The sequence below is a fragment of the Cornus florida genome, unplaced genomic scaffold, assembly GCF_030987335.1.
Source record: "Cornus florida cultivar Cherokee Brave unplaced genomic scaffold, ASM3098733v1 CherokeeBrave_3.0.0_Hap2_Chr10, whole genome shotgun sequence".
NCBI classification, from domain to species: Eukaryota; Viridiplantae; Streptophyta; class Magnoliopsida; order Cornales; family Cornaceae; genus Cornus; species Cornus florida.
Genome location: NW_026775580.1, coordinates 106,886,768 through 106,912,009, shown reverse-complemented (window position 1 = coordinate 106,912,009; position 25,242 = coordinate 106,886,768). Strand labels below are relative to the sequence as shown.

General features: G+C 33.9%; 3 protein-coding genes across 4 annotated transcripts; 2 read left to right on the top strand and 1 right to left on the bottom strand.

Moving 5' to 3' along the window:
• Nucleotides 1-3,839: 3,839 nt before the first annotated feature.
• On the top strand, nt 3,840-10,191 carry LOC132276806 (uncharacterized). 2 transcript variants are annotated; one of them, XM_059778419.1, is made up of 3 exons: nt 3,840-3,954; nt 6,309-7,297; nt 9,514-10,191. In XM_059778419.1, exons 2-3 carry the CDS (start codon nt 6,336-6,338, stop codon nt 9,989-9,991), a joined length of 1,440 nt encoding a protein of 479 aa, XP_059634402.1. In that variant the 5' UTR covers nt 3,840-3,954; nt 6,309-6,335; the 3' UTR covers nt 9,992-10,191. The 2 variants fall into 2 exon arrangements, with proteins under 2 accessions (XP_059634402.1, XP_059634401.1); XM_059778418.1 differs by lacking the exon at nt 3,840-3,954 and adding an exon at nt 3,961-4,159.
• Nucleotides 10,192-11,438: 1,247 nt separating this feature from the next.
• LOC132276805 (uncharacterized) lies at nt 11,439-16,356 on the top strand. Its single transcript, XM_059778416.1, has 3 exons — nt 11,439-11,598; nt 13,247-13,329; nt 16,118-16,356. The coding sequence occupies exons 1-3, from the start codon at nt 11,520-11,522 to the stop codon at nt 16,151-16,153; spliced, it is 198 nt and encodes a 65-aa protein (XP_059634399.1). The 5' UTR covers nt 11,439-11,519; the 3' UTR covers nt 16,154-16,356.
• Nucleotides 16,357-17,911: 1,555 nt separating this feature from the next.
• Nucleotides 17,912-20,221, bottom strand: LOC132276804 (uncharacterized protein At4g00950-like). The gene is made up of 2 exons (XM_059778415.1): nt 19,415-20,221; nt 17,912-18,257 (listed from the first exon to the last, which is right to left on the bottom strand). The coding sequence occupies exons 1-2, from the start codon at nt 20,066-20,068 to the stop codon at nt 18,183-18,185; spliced, it is 729 nt and encodes a 242-aa protein (XP_059634398.1). The 5' UTR covers nt 20,069-20,221; the 3' UTR covers nt 17,912-18,182.
• Nucleotides 20,222-25,242: the final 5,021 nt, after the last annotated feature.

Genomic DNA, 25,242 nt, shown 5'->3' with positions numbered 1-25,242 from the left:
CAATCATATGTTATTTCGGAATTTTTTATCAGTAAGCTCTAAATAGTAGTATTATATGTATGAGATCTATTTGTATAGTCAACCGGCTAACACTTGTCACAAATCTCTTACAATATTTTATCTGCTTTCAAGCATTTCAATCTCTTTTATGAGGCTCCATTACATGAGGCCTGTCAGCCTTGGGGCTAAGCTTGGTAAGTTTTTTACAACTAGTGAGTAGTGACCCCAGACGGTCCGGCCCCATATCAACTTTCGTCCTTGGTCTCTAGGGGTGAGATTTGGGTGGGCCAAGGGGTTAGCCCACATCAAACCCAAGGTTCTAAGCCCGTGCCAAGCCCAAGTCTTGGAGAACCCATCACATCTCAACTCCCGCAATACCACACGGATTTTTCGATTTCTCATATCATCCCAAATTATAGTATCCTACTAATAAATAAACATTAAAATATATAATATGTACACTTGACAAAAACATAAAAGGGACATAAATCAACCAAACTATGTTATTAGAATGTGGGAACTAAAAGGGTTCAACCACATTCTAATAAAGAATATAAGATTTGGACTTAATAAAATTCATTCTTATTAAAATTTGGAAAGAATCCAAATCTTATATTCTTTATCATTTTGTTTTCTTGACTGAAATTCAATTACTATTAATTTTTTTCAATTTATAATTTTAAAGCAAGTGTGTGTAAGTTAGGTGAATACCCTACTATAAATATTAAATCATATATATCAGTATAACATTAAAAATATAAAAATTATACACTTTTATTGTATTTTGGGTTCTTCGGATTGTTTGGGTAAGTAAAACCAATTCCCAAATCCCGTCCAAAATAAATTTGGACTTTAAATTTTAAATTCAGTCTCATCCCATGATTTCAAGTATCTTATCCACACTAGTAAAATTTTCAAACGGGAATCAAATTGTTCAGGTTAGGCCCACCCAAGTCCCAGCTCAATTGGTCTCTGAAGCCATATAAGTACTTGGCTATGGGTTGAACTTTCATTTATTTATGGGCCCTTCAACTATAGCAAGTAAGCTGATGTTGTTTTAATCCAATTCTTGACCAACTTCCCCACTTCACAATTCACACACTCCAAAGAGACCCCCACCTAAGCTGCCCAGGAAAGGCCCAAACCAATATAAGATAACAATAAAACTTCATAGGGACATTCCGTCTATGCAGAGGCAGTTCACATTTTCGCATACATGTCTATTTTATTTAGTCTCTATCCGAAAATAATGTCCAAATCGTCAAAACTTACCCCACAAAAAATTTCACTACCTTGAAAAGTTGCATCTTTTTGGTTGCTCTATTTATTAAAAAGGGTAAATTACATGTTTAGATAAATTACACTCACCTAAAACGTTTTGTGATTATTATTTTGACTTATTTTAAACTAGGTTACCCACGATGAAAAGATGACTTATCTCAATAAAAGATCAACGTAGTTATTAGAATTTCTGAAGTGTGTGTGTGTGTGTGAGAGAGTGAGAGAGAGAGAGAGAGAGAGAGAGAGAGAAGATGTATAATGGCGGCAGGAGCACTTGGTTTTAGCAGGAGTGGGAATAAAGTCAAAGGAAGTTACGTTTAGAGATGAACACTTGTCTAATCATATGACAAAAAGTCTGATCTTAATAATGGGAGTTTTACAAGAAATGCTCCCCATAAACATGATTCACCTAACTTAATTGAATTGATCCAAATACTTTAATAGTGAAACTTCATAGTGATACGTGGGGCCTTGACACGTGTTTCATACATAGCACAATTTGTCTTGCAAGTAAGGCCACATCATCACATCATTGGTGTGATAAATTAAAAAAAAAACCATTGGAACACACAGATTTTTTGTGTAATGCTTTCAACCTTCATAAATATTAAACCCATTGGCCTCTTTTTCTGTGTGTGCTTCTTTCTTCAATCCTTTCAATTTTTTGAATTTTTTTTTTGATAAGTAAGAATTTGTTAAAAATGCGGGGAGCGAAAATCAAAGATACAAAACAAAAGGTTAAAGGACATCTTAAATCTTCAAAAAAGCCAAAAAAAAACAATAATTTTCTTCGTAAATTTATAATCTCTTCCTGAAACCCAACAAAAAAGAATACAAATAACAGAACTTAAGCATAGAAACAGGCTTCTCTTTTCCATCAAAATATCTTCTATTTCTCTCGAGCCAAATACACCACCAAATACAGAGCGGCGTAGCCCTCCAAGCATCTTGAATGGAAGCCCCAACGGATACGCCTCTCCAAAATTCAATCAACCCTCTAGAAGAACAAGGCATAACCCATTGAACCCTAAATAAACCAAGCATCAAATCCCAACAATTTTTGGCCATACTACAATGTAAAAGGAGGTGATCAACTGACTCCCCATTGCACAAGCACATATAACACCGATTGACCACCACCTGATTCCTCCTCCTCAAATTGTTCTGGGTTAAAATCTTGCCTAGGACTGAGGTACAAGCAAAAAAGGCGACCTTGCGGGGAGCCTTGAAACGCCAAATAGACTTCCATGGGAAGGGTTCTCCGTGATGAAACGAAAGGCATCTAAAATAAGATCTAACCTCAAAACGGCTTTGCGAGTTAGAAACCCAGAACTAACAATCTGACTCCCCAAAAGATATTACCTGGCTATACAAAAGCTCCAAAAAGCGAGAAACATCATCGATCTCCCAATCCTGAAAATGCCTCCTGAACTGAACATTCCAAGTCAGTCTTCCATTATCAAGATGATAACAGTCAACAACCATGACTTGTCGGTGAGAAACAATCCTATACAGCCGTGGAAAAGCAAAAGCAAGAGGGCATTCCCCAATCTGAAACTTGATTTCAACCTATAGTTTTTTTTTTTTTTTTTTTTTTTTTTTTTTTTTTTTTTTTTTTTTTTAAACATAATTCATTTCATGTTTGACCTATTCTAAACTCTGAATTAGCTAATAGTTTATAAAATAGAAATAAAAAATTAAGACTTAACTGTTCTAAATAATAAGTGTGTGATTCATTTTTCAAAGTCAAAGTTGAATAAATAGGCTGCAAAATGTATTTGCAATTGGAATCAAACTTGAGGCGTTTACGTCCAATTGCGGTCCCTTGTTTTACAGGAGCATAAATGATGATGATTGGGCATCCAGTAATTTACACACTATTGATACTGGACCACCACCGATTGGCGCCCTAGTTTTAAGATTGATTCTTGCATAGTCGCTTTGGAGGTCACCTTCACAACAACGTACTTATTTGTGTATATATATATATATATATATATATATCAGAAACAAAATAAACAAGTCTTTCCAATGCCTTGCAATCAAAACATCTTCCTCATCCTGTTCTTATCTCTTCTCTTGTAAACAATGTGGACCCAAATACCGTCTAAATATATATTTTTTTGTCATTTGACACTTGCATCATAATCAACTTGCTCTTTGTTTTTTTACTTTTACAACAAATTACCCTCACCTTTCACATTTTTCATAATTACAGTTATCATCTAATGTACTTAAATTACACTTTAAATGGCTAATAATCTCTTTAATGTATTTCTTCAGCTGACATTTTTTCTCGGTAAGTAAAATAAATTCATGGTTAGAAAAAAAAAACAATAAAAACTCCTCTCACGGTAGACCATTTATTGGGGATAAAAGTATTATTACTATTTTAAGAAAATTATAAATTTCGTGATTAATCACTGTTAATAAAGAGGAAGAAAATCTGTAGACATCAACCAAAAATCTCATTTTCAAAAAACAGAAAAAGGTTTCTATAAATTATGATGAATATTGAGGAGAAGAGTGTGATGAAACAAGGGGTTTGGCAAACCACCATTTGATTAGGCACGACATCGTTTTGAGGAATAGTATGAGGGAGAGTAGACAGATAGGTTTGTCTTTGTGAAAAAGACGGTGATAAACAGGCGTTATTGCGTATGCCGCTAAAAGGTACAAACTACAAACCGACAGAATTGAAATGATAACTGAAAAACAAAGAATTGGTGTCTCCTTTAGATCTCAAGATAAATAAATTAGCATACACTTTATTAGTTTCAATCAGATCTAAACTCCTCCGATTCTCAGTCTACCTCAGCCTCTCATTTAATTCATTTCTAACTTGATTCAGTCCTTCTGTTCGATTCTTAGCACTCAGGTCCCTCCTCTCTCTCTATACATATATGTGTCTGTATATATATATATATATATATGTTTCTTGCTTTTTTTGTTTCTGGGTTTTGTAATTTTTGTATATGTTACTAGATAACTATAATTTCGGGTATTGAAATTATGAGTTGCATAAGCATATTTACCTACTGCTCTATGAGGTGCTTTAATTGTGACTTATTCTTGAATATCAATTTTGATTGATCGTGTTGGGTTTTTTTTTGGGGTGATTTTAAGATGTTAATTGGGTTCTTCTTGTTTTTTTTTTTTCCTTTTTTTTGTTTTTTGTTTGGTGGTAAAGGCAGGGTTACTATGACTTTCGTTATTCTTTTATCTGGTCAAGAGTAAAATTTTATTGATAATCTGAATATGAAGTGGCTTTTGTTGTTATTGTTAGTAATGATAATCAGATGTTAATGATGATACTGAATTTGATTTTGGTTTTGCGTTGTTTATTGTGGATCTGATTTGGTGATTGATTATATTTAGATTTTAGAATAATGGTTTCAGGCATGCTTCTTACTAGCAAGTAGCAACTTGAAGAAAAAGTGAATATTAATTATGAACTTCTATGTTATATTCTAGGCGTTTTGAGATTAATTGCTCTCTGTAGTGCCGAGATTACTCTCCTAAGCTTTTTGTAGGACTTAAGAAATGGTTCCTTTAGGTCAATTTGCAAGTTTTCAGATGAATAGCACTGTTAGTATTTTTACATAACTTATCTTCTGGTTGATTTTTGAACTGTTGATTTTCAAACTTCTGAGCAGAGATTTCATGTAAATTCCTGAAATTTCATAAATATTAGCATTATCATTTAGATCTTCTCTTCTCAGCAAAACTGAATACCTAATTTACTTTAGTTGATAAGTTTCTGTTGTCTGACTCACAAAAGTGCTTAACTTGTTATATCCCCTGCAGTTTGCCATATGGGTTACTTAAGCTATGATAATTGACACCTCTTAAGCAATTTTTTTTTTTACCAACATCGATCAAGATATGCCGCTGCATTTTATGCATACTTATATTGGCACACATGTATATAATGTGTTAATGACAGCACAGCTATACAGTCGAACTCTGCAGGTCTTTATACTGAAAGGCACAAAATCATTGCAGATTTGTTGTGCCTTGATATCTAAAGGCAATTTTTCATTCAAATGTAAATGTGTAAAGGTAAAGGTTGCACAACTTTCCGTAGTGCTCGGACCCTTGACCTCACATACAGGATTAAACCTGTAAACTATCTTGTCGAAATTTTTTACCTTACCTATGTGAAACAGATGGTTTCTTGACATGAACACTTATTAAGTTGTTCCTCGGCCAATAATATTATTATATACTTGTCTGTGTGTTTTTAAGGTTTGCACGCTCTCACACAGCATCATGGTATAAGAACAGCTAAAATATCCCGCAGGCTTGAGTTTAGTGACTTGGGATGCATTAATTAGACTCTTCTTGAATTTTGGTTGAATTTCCAATTTTCTCTCCAGAAGTTTAGTCTCTTGAGTATTTGAAAGCCTGAAACGGAAGGAGATAAATGATCTCCTAGGTATGAGTTCATGATAAGGAATTATTGAGTCCTGAAATAGTTGGGTTTCTGCTTTAGGTCTATGGCTCAGCTTCAATTGGAGTTTGCCATTTTGGTATTCTATGGTTCAGAGTAGTAGGTCAAGTCTATGGAATTCCAAACTGTCATAGTCTAGTGAAAATTGTCGTTGGCTCAAGTTGTTTAATTGCTTCCACTTGAGTATTCTCTGATGTGACGCTTTTTATGAACATATTTTTGTAATGTAGCTCATCTAATTTCCAGGATTCTTAGAAAAGGACTTCTTTAATGTTCTAAGTAGTGTTTTTCTTGTTCTTTATTTATTTATTTATTTACACTTGACTTAGTTACAGTACCTTATATTTTATAATAATTCAAGGTGGGGTTGTGATCGTGAGAGGAGTACATCCCTTTTGTCTTTTGTCTGCTAAAACTTTATGAATATATCTTTATCAAGTTTCCAGCTATACTCATCTTACAATTTATTAGTGATTTGATCCATCTTAAACAAGCTTTTAGATCCCTCTTGATTGATGTTTAACCTTTGTTGAATCTTGTAATCCATCCTTCTCTGAGAAAATCTTCTATGCAGTGAAATGAGGTGAATAATGGGTGAGTTATGGCGGCAGCAGAAGTAAGGGCAGCTTGGCAGAGAACAGCTAATCGTTGCTTTGTCCAAGAAGATGCCAAAAGAGCTCCTAAATTAGCTTGCGGCCCATCAGCATCTTCATCATCCAAACAGGGAGATGCAGGACCTGCAAATGCAACAGATGGGAAAGATAATCCCACCGTAGGTTTCATACCTCTTCACAGGAACCCTTCACATTCCAATCCATCCCCTGACTCAAGATGGTGGCTCCATCTGCAACCTAATTATGGATATCAAAGGGGTTTAACAAATGAGCAGTTAAATACCTTGGAGGCAGAGATGGAGACCTTTAGAGCTGGTGTTGCAAGTTCAACCTCTACATTTAGCGACGTACACCAACAAAACGAGGTTGATGGTACACATGTCAACGACAACATGAACTCTGAGCACTCCTCCGATGCTTATTCTGTAATCTCTGCAACTTGCGTAAAGAAAGATCTCGAAGTCAGAAAGCCAGAGCTAAAGGCTAGATATACTAAGAATGACAAAGAACATCTTAATCTCAAAGACATGGGGGAATCCTATGAATTAATAGACGTGGACCCTGTTGGTTCCTCAGTTTCCAAGGAATCCAATGAGTTGTGTTTTGATTTTGAATCTCCTTGGGTTGGGGGTGTGAAATCTGAGCCATGGTGGCGCAAGGCAGATAGAGCTGAATTAGCTTCCTTGGTTGCACAGAGATCAGTTGACTTTATCGAGAACTGTGATCTTCCTCAGCCTCAAAATACACATGTTAAGAGGGACACATTTGCTCATATTGGTTGTTTTGATTGTGATGGGTTTGTACCCTCTTCCTTACAATGGAAGGCCCAAAGTGGTCTTTCCAATCCAACTGCTCATACAAAAGGCTGTCATTCTTTCAGAAGTGCATGTGAAAAACAGTGGACTTCAGTTGAGGGGAGCTCTCAATATGATTCAAACAAGCGAGTCAGGTAGCATTTAAATATTATTTCCCAACATTCCAGTTTTTATCATTTTCATATTGAATGATTTCAGCCGGTTTTTTTTTTTTTTCTATAAGTAAATTTTATTGAAAAAACCGCTCAAAAGGGGAGCGAAACCCAAGGACAAAACAAGGCCAAAAACGCCTCAAGCCTTCAAAAAGGCCAAGAAAACAAACAACTCTTCTACAAATCTAAAATCTCTCCCTGAAACCCAACAAAAAAGAGTGGAAAGAATAGAGAACTTAAACATAAGATAGGCTTTTCCTTTTCATCGAAATATCTCCGATTTCTCTCAAGCCAAATGCACCACCAAACACAAAGAGGCGTAGCCCTCCAAGCGTCCCGAATGAGAGCCCCCACTGAAAATCCTCTCCAAGCCTCAATCAACCCTCTAGTGGAGCTAGGCATCACCCACAGGATCCCAAACAACCCAATCATCAAATCCCAACAGCCCCTAGCCATGCTGCAATGAAGCAAGGTGATCAACAGTCTCCTCATCATGCAAACACAAATAACATCTATTAATCACCACCTGATTCCTCCTCCTCAAATTATCCTGGGTTAAAATCCTACCCAAGACAGAAGTCCAAGCAAAGAAGGCCACCTTGAGGGGAGCCTTGGATCGCCAAATAGACTTCCAAGGGAAAAAGCCTCCAGCGCCAACCGTAAGACACCTGAAAAAGGACCTCACCTTGAAGCGACCCTGATTTCAGCTGGTTTAATTAATTTAGATAAAGGAATTGTTCTTAAAGTTTCAATAAATAAAGTGTGGCATTTATATTAGTTTTTTTCATAGTTTAGCTTGTCTTAAACCTGAAATTATGATTAAAAGAATACAGAATATGCATCAACTACTTGGTTGGAACAAACATCTCAGCGTAGGAAAACCTTTCTTCTGTTAAACATTGAGAAATATGATTTTTGAGATGTTTTTTGTTTTATGTTTGAAAATCCACTGATGCAAGATAGCTTCTGGTATGCACATTAGGACTCTTTATGTTTTATTCTCTTAGTCTTTGCTGCTGTGCAGCACATCTCTAGGGAAATTGGTCAAAACTCAAAAGTTTGAAACTGTAGAACTGAACTAGGATTTATTTGGCCATTTTTTAATTTATCAGTTATTTTAAAAAAAATAAAAACAAGGGATTGGTGGGGTTTTTTGGACTCAAGATTCACCAATTGGACAGTGGTTTTTGGACTCAAGAATCACCAATTGGACTTCGCAAACCATGTGAAGAGGGGGTAATGCAAGACATTTCGTTGTTTTAGTAATGATTATCTTTACCAATGTAATGAAGACATTTTGTATCAAATTACTTTGGATGACTATGTCCTTTTGGATTGTAGTAGTACATATATTTATAGTACAATCCACATCTGCTAGTATATATATATATATATATATATATATATATATATATATATATGTATATGTATATATATTTATACATATTTATTGAATATATCTATAGGTCCAAATACAAAGTCTACAATACAATATTGTAAGAACTAGTTTGGTAATATAAGCAGTGTTATATGTGTTAATTGGTGTATTTTGTTTCTTTTATTGTTTTAAAATTATTGATAACTTTTTAGATTTTTTGAGCCTTATATGAATCATATTTATTGCTTATCATGTGCCCTCAAGTTGGTGAAGATACTATGACTTTGGACCTTGGTGTGGTTTAACCATTTTTTATGGATTTCTCGACCGACTCGATTATGTTGGGATTAAAAATGGAAAGCATGTCAATGTGTGTGTTTATATATATTTATTATTTTGTATGTGTGTATTACGTTTTCTCATAGCAAAATTACGGGCCATTGCTTGATGCAATGGTAAAATCGCAGGTTTACTAGTGCCAGAACATGGGTTTGGGTGTGAGGGCATTCTTTTTGTACAAAATTTTGCCAAATGATCGGTTTATCTTCAATTCTCTCTTTCTGGTATCCGGGAGTAATGCCCTTTTTTCCCCTTTTTATAATCAAAACACATTGAGATAAGCCACTGGATGCCCTTAAGAGTTTAAAGCCTTGAGAAAGCAAACCGTTTATGACCATTTTTTATTATTAAATTAAATGGCACGTATGATACTAAAGTTGTTTGATGATGAATATGTTTGCTAAATTGAGAATTGTTGATATGAACTGTTTGTTATATTAAATCCTTTTAACCTTATCCTAGTTGGGACTTGTGACCTCAGGAACAGTGATGACACAATGCCCGAAGGTGTGACTGAAACACAAGTTCCAGAGAGTGATCCCAGCAAAGCTGAATTATTGGAGGCACTCCGTCACTCACAAACACGTGCAAGGGAAGCTGAGAATGCAGCAAAGCAAGCCTACGAAGAGAAGGAGCACATTGTGAGGCTCTTTTTCAGACAGGCATCACACCTCTTTGCCTACAAGCAGTGGTTCCAACTTCTGCAGCTAGAAAATCTCTACTTCCAGATCAAGAACAACCACCAGCCAATATCCACTATTTTTCCAGTAGTGTTGCCGTGGATGCCTCAGAAAACTAGGAAACTGCAGAAGGATTTTCAGAAGGCTGCCAAGGGAAAACGAGGCCGTCCCAGATATGAAAGTAGTAAATTCTCTCTCGCTTTTGCATTAGGATTGAGTCTTGTTGGTGCTGGGTTGCTCCTGGGCTGGACAGTGGGGTGGATGCTGCCAACCCTTTAAGCCTGTTTTGGATTTGTATCCTGATTTCCTGTTTGTGGTGAATATTGTTTTAGAGACGTGTTTGTTGAGCTGTAATTCTCTAGTTCTTGTATTTATGTAGGTTTCATATTTTAGAACTCTGGTGCTTCTGTGTTTGTACAAAACGATGTGTCTAAATGTTTGAATATATCATCAGTGACGAATCTCATCTAATTGCTAAATTGATGACCTTACACTCTTCTTTCCTTTCCCGAAATATCCTTTTGAACATGTTACGAGCTTGACATTTCATGGTTCATATTTGATTGGTGGTTGTGTATCGTCTCTGTTAAGACATATACATTGAGTGGTGGGGTTTAGTGAAATGCAGTGCATGCAATTGACTATGTTTGGATTATTTTTTGAAATTGATGCTATATGTTGCTGTTTGAATGAGTGAGTTTTTGTGATTAAGAATTTGAGAGGCTTTCAGGTGCAATTAGCAGTTTGTTTAGTGGAAGGGTTGGTGAAAGTGTAGGGAGAGTAAAATATTGTAGTAACCTCACGTTGTCTAAATGGCAAAGATTCATGATAATAAACACACGAGGGCTTCTATTTATGAAAAACAAAAAATCATGAGTGGTTTCTTGGTGTGGCTCCTCGTATTGCATGCCAGTTTTTTTTTTTTTGGGAGGGGGAGGTTGTTGCATGCCAGTATTGCCAGACAAATAAATCAATATCTATCAAAGTCTATACAAAACTCTTATTACTACTAAACCAGTTCAATGGATAGAATTTTGTTTCGAGTTCAATCCAATTATCCGAATATGAATTACGAATTCCGAATTCAATAATCCGTTACTTTAACATATTGGATTCGAATTATAGGTAATCCGATCCGATTTGATTAAAATATATATATATATATTATTACATTACAATATTTTTATTTTTTTATTAATTTTTTTTATTACATTACAATATACTAAATATGTTAGTTATCTAATACTAGTATAAAAAATATATATATATTAATTATTTATCACTATTTTCATTTGGGTTGCATACCTATACTATACACCATACTATATATTAACTATACTCCACTACATATAACTCTATAAACTATATAAGTGAATGTGATTTTAATCTGAATTAAAATTTAAACTAAATAGGAAAAGATTTGAAACATTCAATTCGATAACGGCTTAGCTATCCGAATTCGATAATCAATTAGTTTAACAAATCGAATATAAATTTTATCAATCAAATCCATTGATAGGGCTAATTGCTACCATTCACCCGTATCCATTGTGTCTAGAAACTCAATATAGGTTTAAAAAAAAAAAAATTAATAATAATAATTAATTAATTAAATCCTATTCCGATTACCCGACCCGCTGTGGCTTCGTATTCAAATTCCAAACTGTATGATTCCGGATACCCGGCCCGTCATTGCACCACGTTACATTTGTTCCAGCATTCCATAGACGAGAGAGTACTACTACCAATTTCCATCCATCAAAGGCCGCACAAACAAACACAGAGAGAGAAGAAGAAGAAGAAGAAGATGGCGGTGATGGAGAAGCTGAGGATGCTCATAGCGCAAGAGCCTGTTGTCTTTGCTTCATGTCTTATCGGTGGTATTGGTATGTCTACCCTTCTCTCTCTTCTCTCATTCCCCCTCCAATTCCTATTACTCCAACTTCAAATCATCTTATTTTCAATAATTCAATTCGAACCTAAAACAATCACACAACTAACGAACACAAATCAGTTGCTTTCTCATTTAGTTATTTCATATGTAGTTTCGATCATATTTTTGGCATCTTATCAAAGATGATTGTCTGCAATTACGGAAAGATCTGTCTTCTATGCTATTTCTATCCAGCCCCAACTTCAGGAATGAACATTCAAATGCACCAACCCTCATACCAACCCTCCATAAGAAGCACCCCTTCTGCGGCCATGGTCGAAAACCCTAAATGGGTTTTAACAGACCCATTTCATCCCTCTTTTGTAACCAAGACAACTGATTGAACCCACCCACATCCTCTCGCTGCCAGCACGAGCACTAAACTTCACCCACCTCTTGCAGATCTAGGGTTCTTCACCCTGTTTGACCGATACACTGCTGTCTTGATTGAGAATGGTTTTGGTGATGGCAAATAGATTGTAATATTGAGGAGCTCCTTGTTGTACAAAGTAATGTCTTGCATGGAAACTATTTCATCTCAAAGGTTTGGGTTTGAAAATGCTATTAGTTTTCCTTTGAAATAAAGAGAGGGTTTTTACATGAACCTTAATGAAAATTGAGGCGTAACTTTTTTTTTCCATCTTTTGTATTCAGTTGGCTGTTGATGTGAAATCCAATTTAGAACTTGTGGGGAGTTTTTTGTAATGTCCTTAAATTTAGAGATATCAATTTGTAGACAATGTCAGAATTTTTATTTCAAGTACTTCAGAATTTCTAGTTATTAGTTATACTCGGCATTTGGCACCCAATTATGGTTAGTGAACCGTGTTAAAAAAAAAAATATATATATATATATATATATATATATAGGGCTAAAACATTCACTTACGCAACCAGATGGATGAAAAGAATAAGAAAACCTGGACTTGCAATCATTCCAGCCCATGATAGCTATAATTTTACGTTATTTTAGGAGAAGAGTTTTGACACCTGAGATAAAAGAAGAAGAGAATCTGTACCTTGATGATTAAGAATTATGAAATCAGATAAATCTCAGGTTTGATTCCTCAGCCCAAGCAGCTGTTTTTATATCTGATTCAAGGTTTACACCTGTATCCCGTGTATATCTCTATGATTTGGTCCAGCTTTCAAAATCTTAAAAGGTTAACTTGGAACCAGCCAATAATTCTTGCACTGAACAATGTCAATTCATGGATTCATGATGACCCCGCCTCGTGAGAGATAATTGGCCAATTAAGAGTGTTGTCAGGCCCCTTAGGGTGGCATGCTAGGGCAATTATGTGTGGGCATATTTCAGCCTTGTTTTGAGTTGTATTTGTATTGATTTTCCTCCGTTTTGTTGTATATGTGCTTTCTTTCCTATGGATATTGTAGTTTTTATATTTATAAGTTTACATATCATTGTTCAATAAGAGTGCTTCTCAAATTTTATTTATTTATTTATTTCAACATCACTCGGTCTTGGTCTTTGATATTGTCTATTCAATCAAAAATTAGGAAAATATATGTACAGGTAGTTACAAGTGTGAGTTCGATATATTTTTTTCTGTATGCTGATTCTTGTCTGGTCAAAATTTTAGGCCTCTTCCTTCCAGCTGTTGTGAGGCCTATACTGGACTCTTTTGAAACATCCAAGCAAGTTCCACAGCCTGCATTAAGTGATGTGAGTTCTAATTTTGATGCAGTTTTATGATTTTATACCACATTTCTCTTAATATTATGCAGCTTTCTATCTTAATGTAGCTCTTATTTTTGCTTGAACCATCTTATATTTGTAGTTTCCAAACACATTTTTGCATGAAAACAATGAATGGTATTTATTTTAGTGAAACCCTCAAAAGGATATTACTGTTTTATCAGAAGAAAGCCATTTGCTTGTTAGATTGCACCAAGTTATAAGAAAACAAATCATGGCTGCTTTAAAAATATATCTCAATAATCATGTCACCTCTAATATTTGGTGTTATAATGCATTTCTTTTTAGTTGGAGGAGATTCCCTATAATAGTTTTATGTTGCTTTATTGCTCATTCCTTTCTGATGTTGTGTATCTAGGCTCCTTTCTATATTAGTCATATATCTAGGGGATTTCTGACTTTGCCACTTCATCATAAGTGGAAATTTTTTAGGTCTGTAGTCTGATGAGTCAGTTAATTAAGTGGACAATAACTCATTCTGATTAGAGAAATTGAACCGTTTGATTTCCTTCATCTTCCTCTAAAGGTCTTCCTTCATCATCAAATATCAACGACATGACACAATTTATCTGAACTAAGCATGAGCATGACTGCATTTTTTTTTTGATAAGTAGCATGAGCATGACTGCATGGCCTATGAATTGTAGTTTCCTGTAAAATTGTGCTATTAGGAGGAGACAAAGAAGGGTACTAGTGCTTGTGAGGGCTCTTCAATTAGAAAGAGGATGTACATGATGCAAAAATTTAGATCTACATGCTTGTCAACATTTCAAAAGTTCCTTTCAATGTCATGGGCCTCTTATGTGTTATAATTCCTTGCGAACCTTATAGAGTTGGGTACAATTACGAAGGAGCCCTCATCTCTTCCAATGTAACCGTTATACAGTTTTCACACCCCATTTTCAATTCTAGTACTCGCCTGCTTGATTCTCTCAAGTTCTTTAACATAGGTTAGAAGTTAAAAGAAGAAGAAGAACATGTTTCAAAGACTGTGGTTCAAGGAATTTGAAGAAGAATGACTCGCGATAACTCCATCTTCAAATTTTGGGATCGATGTATATATATTTTTTTAAAAATTACATATTCACTTTTATATATCTACGATTGAACAGTACCTCTGTCTCTTGTAACCCCCAATTCACTTTAGGCTCTTCCTCGTTTGTTTTGTGCTATTAAATCCCCAAAACCAAAGAGAGACAGAATATCTGGATCTAGATCTTCGCTAAGGTTTTCTCTCTTCTCCTCTAAATTCCATGGCAGTTTGAATGCCTTCTCATTTCATCTTTGTATTTTTTTTTTCATTAATGTTCATCTTTGGAACTCGGTTTGTCTTATGCTCTTTATCCAGGCCACTGCTTCTAGCTTCCAAGTGTCACTCAAAGATTTCCATAAGGTAGTCATTGTGTACATAATGAACTATTTCTAGAATTTATCCGAACATGAGCTTCAGATAAGAACTTACACACACGCACAAAAACAAAAAAACAAACCACCACCTTCAAATAAAACAAATATTTTTTTTTACTTGGGATTTCCTTAAATCTTTTCTTTCATTGGGGATTTTCTCAGGTCAAATCATCATGCCACTCGTTGGATGAGGCATAGCAATTCAATAAATTTAACATATTTATTGTTTTTATACAATGATATACACACACACATTTTCTCAATTTTTTCTTCAAAAGTTGGTATAGCTGTATAACAAAATGACATTGTAGAAGTCTCATCAATAATACATGGGTAGTTCTGTCATTTCATGTCGATATGTGAGGACAGTTTCGTAAAATACACAGTTCCATTAGTCTATTTGACAGTCCGTCACTACTAAGGGCGGTCCATGTAACAAGGTTTGCTTTTAGAGGAGGTCCGTGTAATTATAGGGGAGGTCAATGTAATTTACCCTGCAATAACTGTATGTTGCTTTATTGAGTCTTTTCCTATCTGATGTTGTATCCTGGCTCCTTTTTATTCATGCCTAGTAAATCTAGGGGATTTCTCGCTTTGCCCCGTCAGCATAAGAAGGAAAAGATTTCTGATGGGTAACAAATCACAATTAATTAAGTGGACAATAACTCATTCTGATTAGAGAAATTGAAGTGTTTGATGTGCACTCATCTGCTTGTAATCATTCTTTCTAGTATCTACACTATTACAAATTTGGATGGGATATTAAGTTGGTAAAATCATCAAATATCAACAACATGATACAATTTACAATTTAGTGTGAAGTGCAAAAGAACTCCACGAACTACGTTTGAATTTGCAAATCCCTTGAAGTATATTTTGTTCGAATTTGCAAATATATTTTGTGTATAATATCCCCTGAACTATTACATTTTGTTACAAAATACTCCAATGCCTAGATTATTTTTCATTAAATGTCCCATAATGCCCTTTCTTATTGAATTACACTTCATCTATTTTTCTTATTGAAATAAATTATGAAAAAAAACTTCATACTAATTTAATGACAGATTCTCCATTAAATTTGCACAAATTTACCTTTAATTTTTTTAATTAATTGTTTAAATAAAAATCGTAAGTAGAAAATTTTAAAACAATTTAAGTAATTTTTTAATTTTTCATAAATATATTGCATGAAAAGGGTGTACATGATGCAAAAATAGACGTATATGCATGTCAACATTTAAGTTACTTTCAACATCATGGGCCTTTTTAGCAGTGCTTGGCCTTTCTTTCCATGTGATAGTGTCTCTTGCATTAAAAATGATCCACATGCGTTGCATCTTTGCAGGTGGTTGCGGGAATGACTGGTAAAAAACAGGGCTAATCTTTGTATTAAACGTAAGATGCTATTTTTCTTTACCTACTCCCCTACCCTCCCTATGTGAGACTCTTGCAAGAGATGGGAATAAGATTTGATTTTTTATTTGGTGGAGAAGAAAGAATTATTGTTTGGTGTACATCTTCCCCTGTTTTGTGTAAGAACATCTTCCCCATTTGTGCAATGCACAAGACTGGTTCATTTCGCTATTTGTCCCTCTTTTCATGTAGGCATGTGAATGAATGGCTTCTCATACCATTGACATTTGAGCCCTTCATCTGAACTATTGTCGTCATTTTTCAACGTTAAGCCTTTTAAAGTAGATACTACAGGATTGAAAAATGTTTGTTGATTCTGAAATTTTTTTTGTTTGATGAATTTTTTTTGTTTTTCTAGCTAAACAACATACAGGACATAGATTTGTTTATCCTTGTATAATAATCTAGAGCTGACAATTGGGAGATTGTGACAGTTCTGGAATTGTTGCACAGAAATGGATCTGTAAATCTCCAACTGAGACTGAACACGGATATGTGCTTATTACTAAAGGAGTTGCGGTTCTCTTATCTCCACGTTATACACTTGGGGGACTCGTGTGTGTATTTTTCTTTCTTATTTCCAATTTTCCACATTCTGAGCTAAAAATGTGCACCATATTTTGCCATTTTCTTTGACCCTTTTGGCAAGCGTACGAATGCTTCTACCTAAACCCAAGACCCACATCTAGCTTGTGCTTCACAATGCCCACCCTCTGTGAAATTTGGACTTTATTGCAATAACTTTTTGAAATGATTTTCCAAATCAGAGAAATAAAGACATATCGCGACAAGACACAGCTACCGCTATTTTGGGTGAGAACATCTTTCCCATTAGTGCAATGCACAAGACTGGTTAATTTTGCTATTTAAGATCTTCAGCTGAACTTGTGTCATTTTTCAAGAGGAGTAATATACATGATTGAAAAATGTTTGTGATTGTGAAACTCTTTTGTGAAGATTTTTTTAATTTTATTTTCCTAACTAACATACAGGATATTGATGTGTATCCTTGTACAATCGGCGACAGTTTTAGTACTGTTGCGCATAAATGGATCTATAAATTCGAATTGAGTTTGAACAAGCATGTGTGCACATTGAAGGAGTTATGGTTCTTTTATTACCAAGTTATACATTTGGGCTCCGATTCAATTGAATGATTTGGAAGGATTTAGAAAAGAACAAAAAAAATAACGAGGTTAACTCCATCCTCTTCCTCTTGAGTGTAAATAATTCCTTGGAAGAGGGAGGAAGCTTGAGTATCAATTAGGAAAGAGAAAAAAAAAGATAATGAGGTTTGTGTTTGGATATCCTTTAATGGAGAGAGAAGAAAAGATTGGGAGAGGCCAAATCCTCATATGGTTACTTCTCCTTCCTCTTATAATTTGCCATTCGGAGTTATTAATCACTATGTGCATCATCTATCCCTTAATGAAAGGGTGGTCATACAATTTGATAAATCTCTCTCTTAACCGTAAAGAATGTGTGAATCATTAGTTAAAGATAAGAGAAAAAAGATTCCGACACCTACCAATTTAACCAGAAAATAAAGAGAGTAGTTATTGATATCCCATCTGTGCGAGGGACTCGAATGTGTCTTTTTCGATTTTGCCAACTTTCCACGTTACAAACGCGTGCCGTGTGTACCTTTTCCCTCTCCCAATAGAGCCACTTTCTTTGACCCTTTCCGCGAGTTGCAATATTGTGTGGAAAATCAATAGACAGAAAATGAAAAAAGAAATAGCTCCCATTTTATACATGCAAATTTTGAACACTAAACATTTTAGCTTACAGGCAGAACAGAGAGGGAATGAAAAGGTTGCAGCATGCATGAAGAGCAGAAGCAAAATGTTACTTGACGTTTATATGTTACATTTACGTACGTCTACATAAATTGAATGAAAAATCTTAATAGACAGGACTGTAAATTCTACAACAGCACGTAGCAAACTCAAACTGGCGGGTGATTGGGGGATGCTTGTTTCATTTGAAGACAGAAATCAAATGATGAGCGCTTCCTTCTTCGATTTTCTATTCCATGGAATCGCTTGTTTGAAGCCCTTGTATATCGCCGTCTGTAATTGCAACACAACAAACAAAAACTATGTCAGAAAGAATGAGAATGGTGAGTTAGTTCTGTGTTCCAATGTAATCATCTGTTACTTTGCCAAAATACAGTGAAATTCAGCTCAAAATGGGGAAGTCAGATCAATGATTCTTCTTCAAATTGACTAGGAAAACACCTTGACACACTCCTTACCATTGACAGTAGTGGCATTAATTGTAAAAACGACCCAAATGGGCAAAAATCAAAGTGCGGTCACACTCTGTTTTTTACTCTAGTTTTGGCTAACAAATGCCTCTACCTACTAAAAGACCCACATTTACCTTGTGCTTCACAGTTTGAAGGCTTATGCTCAAAGCTATAGGCACCACAACACCCACCCTCTCTGTGTGAAATTTGGAATTTATTCCAATAACTTTTTGGAATGATTTTCCAAATCCAGAGAAATAAATAATCCTTACATTTAAAGACAAAGACACAGACTAGTCTCATCACTGAGGACTCCAATTTTCAACTACCATTATTAACAACCTCTTGCCTCAACCATTCAATTATGCAATGCAATTGTACATCACAAAATTAAGCAAACCTATTATGACTCACTCAACAGATGCCAACAAAACCATTGATTCATTCATAATATGCAAACATATGCATACATATAGATATATATATCTATATATATACACACGCGCGCACACACAGGCCCGCCTCTGTGTCGGTAAAGGAGCTCTGTATGTTGCAAGCCAAAAAAACAATCCCTCCATATATAGATCACCCACCTAACCTTCCATCTGAAAGGAAGATGTGGTATCACTTCAACTCTAACCAATTAGTTGTGACTTGCGAGGCTTATACAAATGTATTTTACTCCACAATAAGTTCAATAACTAATACTACTCTCAAAAAGGCAACCAATAATCATATATAATCATAAACACATATATGTGGTCAAAATATAATCTCTGAGTAATGTTATATTAGTCATATGTAGAGAGCTTTCATGAATAATCTTTGCATAATGTAATATTAGTCATATGTAGAGGGTAAAAATGAAAAATTGACGAACTTTCATGGATATGTTACCTAGTGTAGCACCATTGAAAGAAAAAAAATGAGTAATTGGAAGAAAATCGAGACTCATAATGTCAGAAAATTAAAACATACCCAGAGATGAGACCTGGCCTTAGATAGGCTAGAAAAGCTTCCATTCCTTCTAATACTTGTCATCTTCACTCTGTCATTATTACTAACACTCTCCTCACCCATGTCTATGGAGGATGAAAAGACAAAACTATCCCCACCACCTTCCTTTTTACTACCCTTACGTTTAAGGGTCCTCTGCCCCCAAGAACCAAAGAAGCCTCTATCATTGTTATGCCCTCTCTTGGTAAGAATCATTGTACCCAGATGCCCTTTATGAGGACTCGTCATCCTACCACTAGCACCACCACCGCGACGAAAGGACCCTTCACGCTCCTTTATGAATCTGAATGAAGAAGACTGAAACACAGACCTACTACTACTACCCACATAAGGACCATCCAAGACAGTGGTGGGCGAGGGCGTTTTGGTAATTTTGGACTCCGTGATTAACAGCCTGGGAGGCAGGTCCAAGCACTTGGGTTCGTTGCAGAGGGTCATGAGGGTGGTGCAGGGTCTGGGCTTGCCTGGCTCTTCCTCCCACCGGAATGGAACTGAAGCATAGGTTTGGAGTGGTGGTGTTCGCATCCCCGATGGCTCCGGCGACTGCATCGGTGGGATTAAGAACAGTGGAAGCTTTGGTGTGAAACTTGCCTCGGCTTCTGCCTCGGATCCCATACCTCTCTCTATTGCAAACAGAACACAACAGAACAGAAGTGAGAGAGTAGAAGAAGAAGAAGAAGACGAAGGGGGTGTTTCACTTTTTAGTAGTAGAGTTTGTTTGGTGACAAGGAAATTAAAGCTGGCACATTTAGATCACTGTTGTCTTATGGTTTAATAGTCAAGATTTAAGAAGTAAAAGACACGCACTTGTATTTATCACAACCTCATTCTCACCTTTATAAATCTATGATTAATTAGGGGTGAAATTCAGACCACGTGTTTAAGGGGTTAGGCTAAACATGATATTTAATATGTCACAATAAAATTGCCAATAAAAAGAAAAGGTCAAGAAACACCCTTGTTTAGATAAGCTATAAAATTTTATTTAAGAAAAAAAAAAATCTAAAAGTGCCGATACAACCCAAACAATTGATAGCACAGACCGAAAGTATTTAGAATTAAAATTTAGCTCATGATGTATTTGCTTTTATTCCTTTTAATTTATTATTATTTTTTTGGATAATTGAGATGTTATAAAACAAAAGAGATTAGATATATACGTAGTCATTAATATGTTAGGACAATAAAATTTTAATAAATTAATTTTGAATAATTTTTTAAAATGTTGGGACACATTTCCCTATATGGTGACCTATACAACTAACTTAATATTTTCTACTAAAATTTTATAATTAAAAAAAATAAATAAATACCAAAATAAATAAAGGTAAACAACAAGCAATATAACAAGGGAATGGGGTGTCATCACGAATGAATGAGTCAACTAACATGACTATCAAAATAAGCATGAGTACGTATCCCATCAAGTCTTTCACTACATGTAATTGAGTCATTTAACTATTGTGGTTAAAGTGGGGGATGATGATGATATTGGTAATAGTTTTAAACTTTTAGCATTTTATGGAATTCTTAAGTCAAAAATCAACATGATTAAAAATGTATAATTTATTCTGTCGTGACAATTGGTGTGGTGGATGAATTGATAGAAGTTTGATTTGGATGTATGGAGTGTACAACAGCCGGGCCAAAAAAGCAATAGTGTACAAACATATACTATGTGGATCACATGTGCGTGATCCTAAATCTATTTCATGTACCTTGAAAAGGGAAAAATACACCGGAAAGAGGTGAGGTGGGGGTAATTTTGTAGTGCCCTGTATTAGTTGTCATAGTCTTGACACTAGAATGAAGACAAGTGTCATTAATGCAAACATTTTAGAAAAAAAAAAGAAAAAATTTCTTAAAATGTTTTGCTAATATTATTGGACTAGTATCAGATTTTAGAGGAATGCTAATCATAGTCGCTTTCGGGATTGTGAAATCTCAGTCGCTAGCTCAGTGATTGACTAAGTATATTTTACTTCCTAATAATTAATTACTATTTTTATACTAACTTCCTTTTGGATCTCTCATTATATATAATTACTATATTAACCTCCTAATTGAGAAACTTCATAAACCTTCACGATTCCATCTCACTTTAAAATTTTATTTTTTACAAAATTTCATATCTAAATGTTTGAAGTTTCAACACTAAATTTTTTTTTTTTTTACAAAAGTACATATCTAAATATTTGAAGTTCAAATCTGAATTTTTTCAGATCCGTATTATTTGTATTCGAAGTATTGTTCTGATTTTTCATATTAAAAAAAAAATTATCATAAAATAAAAAAAAGTACTATAAATTTTTTTCAGACTATACTTTTTTTTATCTGATTTTCTTCATTTTTATTTAAAAAACAACCTAATACTTCGAAACAGAGAATATGGATCTGATACTTTTTTCACTGATTTTTTTATTTTTTTAATCTGAAACCTCCACGGTTCCATCTCACTTTAAAATTTTATTTTTTACAAAATTCCATATCTAAATAATTGAAGTTTCAACACTAAAATTTTCTTTATACAAAAGTCCATATCTAAATATTTGAAGTTCAAATCTAAATTTTTTCAGATCCGTATTTGAAGTATTGATCTAATTTTTCAAATTAAAAAAATCAAAAAATATCATAAAATAAAAAGAAAAAAGTACTATAATTTTTTTTTTCAGATTATACTTTTTTTCATCTGATTTTATTTTTTTAATTTGAAAAAATACTTCGAAACAGAGAATAGGGATCTGAAAAAATAAATAATTTAGAAATAGAATCAGATTATAGTATTTTTTCACTGATTTCTCAGTAAGGAGGCTACTATAATAATTATATATAATGAGAGATCCAAAAAGAAATTAGCATAAAAATATTAATTAATTATTAAAAAATAAAATACACGTATTAATTATTAATTATTAATCACTAAATTAACGATTGAGATTTCACACTCGCGGGGGATTGTGATTAGCACCCTACAAATTTTATTTATATTTTGATTTTCGAGCTGGGTTCATGCATTGGGATGATGAGAAAAAGTCGGTCTTTTTCAGGACTTGGACTTTTTGGACTGAAGTCGATGGTATACAGTAAACCGTCCCAAACAAGTTAATGTGATGCAACATAACATTATCCTTCACCTGCTCCGTTCCCAGATTCCTTTTTGGTGGAAGTGGAACCGGTTTGTGTGTATATAGATAGCTTCGCAAACATCAACCTTGCCCCTGGAGAGACGGACTCAGAGAGTCAGAGTAAAAAGCAAGAGGGAAAGTAAAAGATGTTTTGTGAGTGTACATTTTTGTTTGCGTATCTAACTTTCAGAGGGTATTTTGGTATTTTTACACTATGCTTTTTGCTTTTTCTCACAATGAAATTTCTACAACACCCCATACACATAATTCTATTTTTGGGCAAACCATCTTATTTATTTATTATCATTATTTTTTTTTTCACCCAAAGGAGAAGGAATTAGAAATTAAAGAGTTTGGTCCCTTAAAAGTCAAAACTTGTTTCTGGTTAAGTTAGAAAATAAATGATTTTAACAAAAAAATTATTAGATTTGTGATATACAAATTTTTTTTTTTTTCTTTTCATTTACGCAATGAAATAGAATTCTTATTTATGCTTTCACAACTGTTTTTTTAAATTTCTTTTCCCTTCGTTTTTAAAACAGGAACAAGTCAACATTGCTGTCTTTTTCATTTCATTTCTTTTGTGATATCCTCTTCTTTTCTTTTAATATATAATTAAACACAATATAAGTCTACTATGGGAAAAAATACATCAATCAAATCCCATGAGTCGAGGAATTGTTGATATGATATCTTATATATAATTTTAAGTTTAAGATATTCGATGTAACTCTTCTAATGAAAGAATCATGTATATAATATTATTATATTCAAAATTCTATATACTCAATATATATATATATATATATATATATTTTGTTCAGGGGATTTGATGCATCACCCTCCAACAACATCTCGGGCTAAATACCTCTGTCACTTGTTTGAAACTTTTAAATAGAAAAGAAAAGGGATCAATTTATTCTCTGTAAAGTTTATAACAAAACGAAAAAATAAAAACTAATAAACATTATTTTTTGGAGGGAACATAAAAGTATGCTCAGAGATTGACCTCCAACCCCTAATTTTTTTGTTCTCTTCCTCTTTCATATTTCAAAAACTTGGGAGGAGGAGAAAAGTAGATGCTTTTAACAAGTCCATACTCATTTGGCATTGTCGATCATAGACGTATGCGAAGAATAGTCTTAAAGAGAAAAAGAACAAAAATTAATTCAAACCAAAGTTAATTTGTTACTTCACTCCAAATCGATAAGTCAGAAAAAAGAAGAGTAAAACCACAAAAAAAAAATAGGTTAGACAGTTGCAGAAAAGAAGAAGAAGAAGAAGCCACTTTTTGTCTTCTTTTGACTTCCTCTGCCTTGAACTAAATATAGTGCACCTATTTATGGCTTCAACCCTTTAAACCATCTCCAAATGTTTTTGCAATTGTGGACGAAAATAAGACACTTTAGCGAGCTCTCACAAAATTTTTCATATTTTGAAATTTTTAAATGTATTCTCAAATATAACAGTTCTCAAATAGCCTCTCAAGCTCAAAATATAACAAGTGGATACTCTCTCAAAAGACCTCTGATATTTTGATATTGCTAAAATAAATATAAAGCACTCCAATGAGCTCTCAAAGCATAGAATGATTATTGTATCAAAAAATAACATTTTAGATGAAATGAACCATTAGAACATAATTGTAAAAATATAACATTTTAACACTATAACTGTTCTAAAAATATAAATTTGACATGAAAATATAACATTTTGTATTGAAGATGTTCTTAAAACCTATCCCTATTAATTAAAGGAACAAACAACAAAATAAATAACTCATTTTCTGTAAGCAAACATTAAGAATTGGGTAGGAAATTAATATATACGCTGCTCTTTTATTGAGATATTTATAATAACTTTCAAAAGTTTCTCATCATTTAAGTTGGTAGGAAAAATATAAATGCTTTCTTTCATTAGTGTTGTCTACCGCCCATCAATAGAGTGCAGTGTAATTTCAGAAATTAATAAAACATGTCCGTAAAATTTATCGTCAAAAAATCATATATTATACACACACACATACACAGTGATATATTATATATACTGCAGCTGAAGTTATATATACTGCAGCTGAATTGAATTTCAAGTATGCATATTGTAGCACAAAAGTTAAACGAGCAGGTGGCTATCACCATATGGCTGGCCCATAAAGCAATTACTAACGCATTATTTCGAAATCTGCATCATAAAGTTGATTAGATTTGCTTTGTCCCCCTTATAAGGCAAAAGTCTAATCCCATTAAAAAGCCGAAAGTAAATAACAAAGCTTTCGACTGTGAAGACATGCTTAACACTGTAAGGCTGCATTTATAAAGAAAATTTATATTTAAAATTAGAAAAAAAAATTAATTGAAAGCTATAAGCAAATACGGATGAACGACTTGAATTGAAATTAAAAATAATTTACTTTAATTTTATATTTAAAGGGCTGATTCAATGTTCTTGATAAAAGTACTTCTAGATCATAAAATACAAACAAAATAGACAACCATGCTCGCTAAATGAATAATAGTACTTCCTCTTATATATATATATATATATAATCATTTTTGGTAAGGGAAAAAAATATGGAACTAACTTTAAAATATATATATATATATATATATATACAAGTGGAAGCACTACAGGTTCAATAGGATGCTTGTTTCTTAATATTATTTT

What these genes read in the sequence shown, in the direction of transcription:
- LOC132276806 (XM_059778419.1), top strand. Translation starts at nt 6,336, where the DNA reads ATGGCGGCAGCAGAAGTAAGGGCAGCTTGGCAGAGAACAGCTAATCGT. An exon ending in GATTCAAACAAGCGAGTCAG is followed by an intron (nt 7,298 to 9,513) that starts GTAGCATTTAAA and finishes TTGTGACCTCAG; the next exon opens with GAACAGTGATGACACAATGC.
- LOC132276805 (XM_059778416.1), top strand. Translation starts at nt 11,520, where the DNA reads ATGGCGGTGATGGAGAAGCTGAGGATGCTCATAGCGCAAGAGCCTGTT. An exon ending in ATGTCTTATCGGTGGTATTG is followed by an intron (nt 11,599 to 13,246) that starts GTATGTCTACCC and finishes TCAAAATTTTAG; the next exon opens with GCCTCTTCCTTCCAGCTGTT. An exon ending in CACAGCCTGCATTAAGTGAT is followed by an intron (nt 13,330 to 16,117) that starts GTGAGTTCTAAT and finishes GCATCTTTGCAG; the next exon opens with GTGGTTGCGGGAATGACTGG.
- LOC132276804 (XM_059778415.1), bottom strand. Translation starts at nt 20,068, where the DNA reads ATGGGATCCGAGGCAGAAGCCGAGGCAAGTTTCACACCAAAGCTTCCA. An exon ending in AGGCCAGGTCTCATCTCTGG is followed by an intron (nt 18,258 to 19,414) that starts GTATGTTTTAAT and finishes TTGCAATTACAG; the next exon opens with ACGGCGATATACAAGGGCTT.